A 7,761-nucleotide genomic window follows, 5' to 3' on the forward strand; every position below is an offset into this window, starting at 1 on the left:
ATAAAGCAAGATTCGGGTATGGTGGAGGGTGTATTTTATAGATCTATGCATATCAAAACAACCATGGGAACTCTGCCAGCCAAGTGTGAATGTGACCAGCCAACTGAACCCTCCATCTCACGCAGCTGCCAGCAGGCAGGATGCTTAGCTGTGATACAGGGTATGCTGGCTGGAGCCAGCTCTAGCATTTGCTGAGATGACAAATAGGTCCTTTGTGTAGGTTTTTTTGTCGCTCCGAAGCATCACCAATATCACTCACCCATTCACTCCAGGCTATGCAAAAATACCGATTATTTAAATGCTTTGTATAAACTCAACAGAGATTGCTGACAAGGTGTGAGATACTCTGCGGCTAGTAAAGAACACATGAAACCACAAACTGAAAAATGGGAGACCTCATTTTGAAGGGATGAGAGCAGAGAAACTGGAAGAAATGAAGTAAGCATCAGGTTCAATAAAATGATGGAAAGAAAGTCCTGCTGCAAAAACAGGACTATGAAGTGTATCAGTCTGTAAGTGCACAAGATAATGTAGCAAACAATACCACATAAACAGCAAGGGAAGCAATGTCACACAATAGAGAACCTTGTGCATGAAATAATACAACTTTTTATTCACGATTTATAGATTACTTTTATTTATTTTTGCTTTAATAATGCATATTCTGTTCACTCTGTGCAAAACTGGGGACAGAGGCGGGTGTTTAAATCACCTAACGAAAAATCAAGCGGAGATGAACATTCAAGTTGAGGGAGAGGCCTATCAAAACTGCGAAAGCTAAAAAGCCACAGCTGCTCAAGACAAAGCTGCTCTCAGCTGCACCCTTTTGTCCTGGCACCTCGCACAAACCTGGCTCTACTGACGGAGCAGCTGTATGCTGAGAAGGTGACCTCTGCCCGACGCCGGGGACAGGAGCCATCGTGGTAGCTACATTAGGGAGACCTGGCTTGCAACCAGCTCCAGTCAGTGTGTGGCAAAGAAAGGCACAAATCATTGCAAAGACCAGATTTCTGTTGGTTTGTTTCCTTCTTGTAAATACATTACTGTACACAACCCAAGTTTAAACTGTAGGGGATCTGGGACATGAAATTGCATATTTAACAGAACTTAAAACCATAACAAAAAGTAGGCTGTTCTATCTCAAAGCAAAAATAATCCCTCCAGCCCCAACATTAACATTCATTCCTGGCTATATGCAGTACAAACATTTTAAAATCTGTGACAAAAGACAATTAAAAACAAAAAATTAAAATCATAAAGCTTGTAAACAGATAATCTGAAATACACTTTATTTATGGAAAAATATAATCAAAATAGTACCACTATGGACTAAACTGCCTGAGTTTTCATTTCACCTAGGATCTTGAAGTAGAGAGCCTTTAGCACAAGAAGATCAATTTCAGTCACAACTAGTGCCGCACAGCACTGCTTCGGGTGGAAATTTTGTCCTCGTTGGTATTTTTGTTGTGCTATCAAAAACTGTTGTGCTAATCCTTCAAATAAAGGGATGTTGAGGCAATTCTTAAATCATTTGGCACAAAGTTATTTTGGCTGGGGCATAAATTTGAGTCTCAGTCATGAAGAATAATGCAACATTCCACCTATCAAGTATTCACTTTGATTGAAGAGCTTTCTTTATGTCATTAACTTCCATCTGAAAACAAACAAACAAAAAATATTTGTGATGAAATTAGATGCTTTAACAAACTGAAGCACAGTTGGTGCTGCTTGAAAAGTACATGTTCCATCTTGTCCACAGGTGTCAAGTATGGGTTTTGTACAATTATTTCCACAGATTTCACAAACTGACCTTCTCAGCTGCAGAAGATGACCACTCATGGCTTTCTCCCCTCAGAGCTTGGCAAGGATAGTCATTGAACATACCACAAGAGTTTTCAAACTCTTTAAATTACAACTTTTACAAGCCACAGAGCTTGCTGCCAGGAATTTCTTGCAGAATGAGCACTGTGTCCATGCACCAGCTGCTACACTTACACCCAGCACAAGTAAACTGAATTGCTGACTACAAGCACTGGTAGCTGAGGAGCAAAACCCAAAAAAAAGTCTGGCTCCTGTAGGGATGGTTCTTGCTGTAGGGATAGCAGTTGCCTTCTACACCCATCAAGCCTGCATCCAGGCACCTTAAGGGCTCTGATGGATGTACAGCCGTGTGGTAAAAGGATGTGGCTGAAACCATCATGAGCCCTAGTTGTACACTTGGCCCCTCTGACAGACACTGGAAACCCTGAGGCCAGGGTATTAGATTTATTCAAACACACCCACAGTGCTCAACTGCACCATATGCCTGGAGAAGAGGAGGCTGAGGGGAGACCTTATCGCTCTCTACAAGGATGTGAAAGGAGGCTGTACCCAGGTGGGGGTTGGTGTCTTCTCCCAGATAATCAGTGATAGGATAAGAGGAAATGGCCTCCAGTTTCTCCAGGGGAGGTTTAGATTGGATTATTAGGAAGAATTTCTTCACTGAAAGGGCTGTCAAGCACTGGAACAGGCTGCCCAGGGGAAGTGGTGGAGTCACCATCCCTGGAGGCATTTAAAAGATGTGTAGATGTGGTGCTTAGGGACATGGTTTAGTGGTGGCCTTGGCCATGCCAGGTTTATGGGTGGACTTGATGATCTAAAAGGTCCTTTCCAACCTAAACAATTCTATGATTCTGTATCATCAAGGCAGTCTTCTTTAATACATGGACTGAGAGCCGTGCTATTTTATGATTATCAGAGCACTCTTAAACTAATGCAACTTTTGTTTGTTGAACTCTTATCTTCATGTAAAGCTAATAATGCCACCTTGGTTAGCATCTGAACATTTATCAGAACAAGCAATATTTGAACTGGAGTAAAAGCATTCAGCTATAAGATCGTAATTTTAAAACCATCAATGCAGGTCTCTGCATAAAGATGTAAAGCCATGTGGGGAAGAATCCAGATCTCTGAATAGTCTGGTTTGTTAGACTAAACCAGTAACCGCTATTAAAAATGTTCATTGATTCTATCTGAATAAATTTCAATTTTAGCTGAACATGAATGCTTTTTTCTAGAAGCCATACTCCTATTTGGTTGCATGCATAAAGTCCCTTAGGCAGCCCCATAGCACAGACATCGATGGTCTGCAGTTCTGTCACCCTTCGCCATGTTCCCAAGAACTTTACTGAGCAGGAACAGCCCAGTGAAATGCCAATGCAATTTTCTATCCCTAGTACAAAGAAAAAGTACAGTTGACCTATCCCACAAAAATATAAAATATCATCAATACTAAACCACTTATCAAGTACATAGAATAGAATGGAATAGACTGTTTCAGTAGGGATCATCTAGTCTAACTGCCTGACCAGTTCAGGGCTGACCAAATTAAAGCATGTCATTAAGGGCACTGTCCAAATCACTCTCCAAAACCCAGAAAAGCAGTTTCAACGTCATTCCGTATCGAAGCAGCACAGTCAATGATCCTAGCAAAGGCCCAGCTCCATCACTCTCACACAAGTAGCGCAGCATGCTACCTAGCAAATGACTAAGTCAGCACGATAACATCTAGAGCTAAGGTACTACACAAACTATGGTAGCAGTAACTGGGCTCTTAATCAGAGTATCTTCTTTTATATTGTTTAGGATGTTTTAATAAAGGCATCCAAGTACAGTCTGTAAAGCAGACATAAAAATCTTGCTATATGAAATGATATTCCGAGCATATCAACACTAAGACAAGCCTACTACAAAATACAAAGCTTTGGGAGAGAGCAAATAATTTAAAAAGACACGATTTCATTTGTGACAAAATCAAACCATTAAAACTGGGACTAAAAAATATCATAGTTCGAATCCTGTATTGTTGTGTTTGGGTTTTTTTTAAATTTGTCTACTTGTGCTGATAAATTTTTAGATAATTATCAGTCTTTTCAGTAAGAACCGAGTATTGCAATATATATGACACAGACTGGCAACACTATGAAGGGAACAGGTATATCCCTTTCAGAAATGTTAGTAGTCTTTGATTCACTGGAATCTAAGTACCTTAGCAGAGTTTTATGTCCCATACTTCAGGCTAAATCAAACCTGCCAATACTTCCATAACATTATAAATAATGTAAGTACCTGCAATCGCAGACGGATTTTCTTTTCTTCATCCAACTCAGACAGCAACTGTTTAATCTCTTTTCTGTTAAAAGAATGCAAAAAAAAAAAGCTTGGAATGGAAACTATTAAACTGGTAAAATACAAAAGATCACCTCTTGGAAACATATTTTCCCTGCTTTACTAGTCGCCCTTTTTCCTCTGAACAACTAATTAATGTCTGTGCACTCCTGTATACTATATGCTATACCACAGAGAAGTAAGACTCTCTATAAAAGGACAGTACCCCCTCCCCCCATACGGCTAATGAATAACACATGTCCTCCTAACAGCCCTGCATCCACAGGCTTTGCTCTGGACTAGCTGCATCAACACTGTGTCAGCACCAGGTTGCCTTTTTTCCCATACAAAATGGAGACAGATTGGCTGTTAGTGGGTTACAGGAACTGGTAACACAAATCCTGCCCATGCCATCACACACTTAAGCCACTTAACTGCTGTTTATGCCAGCAATACAATGTAACCTTCAACTTCACTTATAAGACTTAACGATCCCCAAAACAGATTTGCCCTCATCTTTCTTTGTTGGGAAGGGGAACACAGACACCTTCTCGTGTTCCCATGGAGTGATCTCACCTTTGGACAGAAATCAGTAGGTGAAAGCAACCCTTGCAAGAAGGGCTGGGGAGACCAGAGGAGCAGGGGCCAGCCTAAGAGGTAAAGCCGGGGGGCTCGCTGGCTAGATCCAGCTTGAACCATGCCCTCTCACATCTGCTCCCAAACTCCCTGCAGACCTCTGTTCCACCACAGTCTCTGCACGCTGCTTCCCCTTTCTTTTTCCTGCCTGACCTACACACAACTGACCATGTAAGCGAAGGTTTAGCTTCCAAAGCATTATTCTCAGTAATAGCAAAAGCTACATGCCAGCCCCAGTTTCTACTAAGAAATGAACAGCTTAAATAAAATAAAGATGCCCAATACTAAAACAGTAAGATTCGGGGTCATAAATACAAAGGTCATCAAAATGTCCTAATCACAATTCAGTTACTTCTTTTGTAATACGAGCTTCCTGGGAAAATGTTCTAACAAACAAGAAACTGATTTAATAATTTTAGGAACTTGTAGAAATTTGTACTACAACTAGAACAAACTATTAAGATCAATGCACATGAGTTCCCAAATAGTTATTGGTAAATAAACCAACATAAGAACCTTATTCACTGCTTATAGCTTGTAACTTAACTTTTTCAACACCCCCTAAACATCTGCTTATGTCATAACACAGGGAAAAAAGAAAGCTGTTACAGATGGATATGCCAGTCTTTTTTCCTGAGCTTCTCACTCCTGAATGCGTTGTCAGATGAAAATCACTCACAAAGGCAAACTGTGCAGAGTAACATACATGAAGGCAAGCTCCAGAAGAAACTGCTACTACCATGCATGAACGGATGCATCCCACCTACAGCTGTGATATGCAGTACTTACTTTTGCTGGTCTTTCATGGTTTCAATGATGGTTCTCAGCTCCTTAATTTGTGTTCTCAGCTCCTCCAGGGCAGTCTGACCTTGGCTCAAGTGCTCAGTCTTTGGCTTTCCTTCAGTACCAAACAGGGATGGGGAATTTGACCTGTGGCCTGTTGTTCCCATAGCAATTGAGTGAAATCCAGGTGACGGTGAAGGGGATAGTGATGGTTGTACATTACTGCCACTAGGCAAACCTCCTTGTTTTGGAGGCAAGGAAGTTTTATTATCAGACACCTGCAACAAAAAGAATAACATTTAACATCTGGAGAAAGCTTTATGAAAATCAGACCTCTAACAAATATTAAGTATTTCGCTGCTCTTCAGTAATTTTGAAAGTCCATAGTCAAACACGGACAGTTTTGGCCAAAGCACGATAAATATAACAATTAGTCTTATCTTTGTACAGGTACATCAGAGGGGGTCTCGCTGGGATGCAGAAGATCAGACAGCTTCAGTAAGACTTTCCACAGTTGCCACAACCAGTCAGCAACAAGCGTTCCCAAGATCTCAGACCTAGCAGTGAAATGAACCAGTGTTTCTCTCAGAAATTTGTGAGAACACACCTAATTCCACGGACATCTCCTCCAGAGCACAGAACTGCATGGCCAAGAATCCAAGTTGTATTGTTTTGCAGATTAAATAAACTAACCATTGCAGGAATCTTCAACACCCAACGTTTTTTAAAAATTAAAAAACATGTTACTTGCTGCTCTTAGCATTATGAAAATAGCAAAATATTCCTTAAGTTTGCTTGTTGGTATGATATAAAAAGAATAATAAAATGCCATGGCTTCAAAATGATAATATATTAATAAGAAATAAATGTACTGCACTGTCCTGTGTTAACTGAAGCTTCTGTGAATCCCCGTAACTACCAATGGCTCTTCATTCCTCTAGGAACTTAACAGAAAAATGCAGCATTAAACCAGTTACTCTGGAACCACGTGGCTAGCTCAGAAGGATCCCAAGCTCCTTGAATTGCAATCCAGTGCTCTACTTATTAGACAAGGTATAGAAAATCTGAAGTCCAACTACCAAATATGACCAGCTACTTCCTTGCATACACAGAACAGTGTACAAGTACAGTTATCACAATGGCAAGTAAGGTGAACCTTAGTTATTTCTCATACTGTTATCTGGCAATGTTAATGTGTTCATAATACGCCAGCTACCAGGAGTATCTGAAAATCTGACTTGGCCAAGAGTGAGAAAAAGCACTAGGCAACCCTCCAACTCTATCTTTGGAAAAGGGATATTGAAGTTGAATGACAAATAGGGTAAGATGTTGAGGAAAAAATGGAATGGAAATGGAAGGAGACATTGTAAGCGAGGATGTGGGGACTGGGGTGGTTGCATTAGCTGGACAAAGTAACTGAGAGAAAAGTTAGTGGTTGGATGAAAATTAGGAGAAAGTGTGATGGAGAGGGAAGAGCAGGATCCACCAAGTTCCGCAAAAACTAAAAAAACTACACGAGCATGACCAAGCAGAGAACCTGTCCTGGGCAAGCACTGCAAAAAAAAGTGTTCTGCAGAAAAAACAGTGTGACCATAGAAATAAAAATGACGTTATAATCACAAGAAAGTTGAATCACTCCAGTGGCTTAAATGCTTGACTTCATGGACCTTAATAATATTCTTTTAACATTTTATATCTATATATGTGCACATGTGTGAGTAATGTGTACCTATAAACAGGTCTTTCATGGATAAAAATCCTTCTATCAGTAGATGCAAGTTTCCTTTGGATTGAAAAGACACGTGAGTCTGAGTTCAAACCTGGAGCAAGCGAGCAAGGCACAACTGGAGTCATTCCCACTGAACACCTTATTCTAGAGCTTAACCATCTATCAACATTAAAGCCTCAAGCAGCCTCTTTCTGATAGTAATCAACTTGTTTTACAGGAACAAAATCTACATCCTTGGCATATCAGCACATAATTTACGAATGTTGGCCCAAGAGCATTCCTTAACGCAAGCGCTCCCAGAAGAGGGAGCTACATAGCAAAACATTATCCTTGGAACTTGATCACAGAAGTGCAGGACTTCATCTTTCAAATACTTCTGTTATACTATTAGAATGTAATACTTGGATTATTAAAGGTGCCCTTATGTACTAAAAAATAGCTCCAACCTCTAAAGCCCGATTTACACA

The 7,761-nt window shown here is 40.4% G+C and overlaps 1 protein-coding gene across 1 annotated transcript in view; it reads right to left on the reverse strand.

Moving 5' to 3' along the window:
• Positions 1–990: 990 nt before the first annotated feature.
• Positions 991–7,761, reverse strand: part of SH3KBP1 (SH3-domain kinase binding protein 1) — a gene marked incomplete at its 5' end in the record, with an annotated part of 24,608 nt that continues 17,837 nt past the window's right edge. Inside the window, 3 exons of the mRNA XM_009701191.1 lie at positions 991–1,654; positions 4,108–4,171; positions 5,572–5,843. Of these exons, the coding sequence (XP_009699493.1) occupies positions 1,613–1,654; positions 4,108–4,171; positions 5,572–5,843 (378 nt within the window). The remainder of the gene's footprint in view (positions 1,655–4,107; positions 4,172–5,571; positions 5,844–7,761) is intronic.

This window comes from Cariama cristata, unplaced genomic scaffold (assembly GCF_000690535.1).
Source record: "Cariama cristata isolate BGI_N322 unplaced genomic scaffold, ASM69053v1 scaffold12645, whole genome shotgun sequence".
In the NCBI taxonomy this organism is placed as follows: domain Eukaryota; kingdom Metazoa; phylum Chordata; class Aves; order Cariamiformes; family Cariamidae; genus Cariama; species Cariama cristata.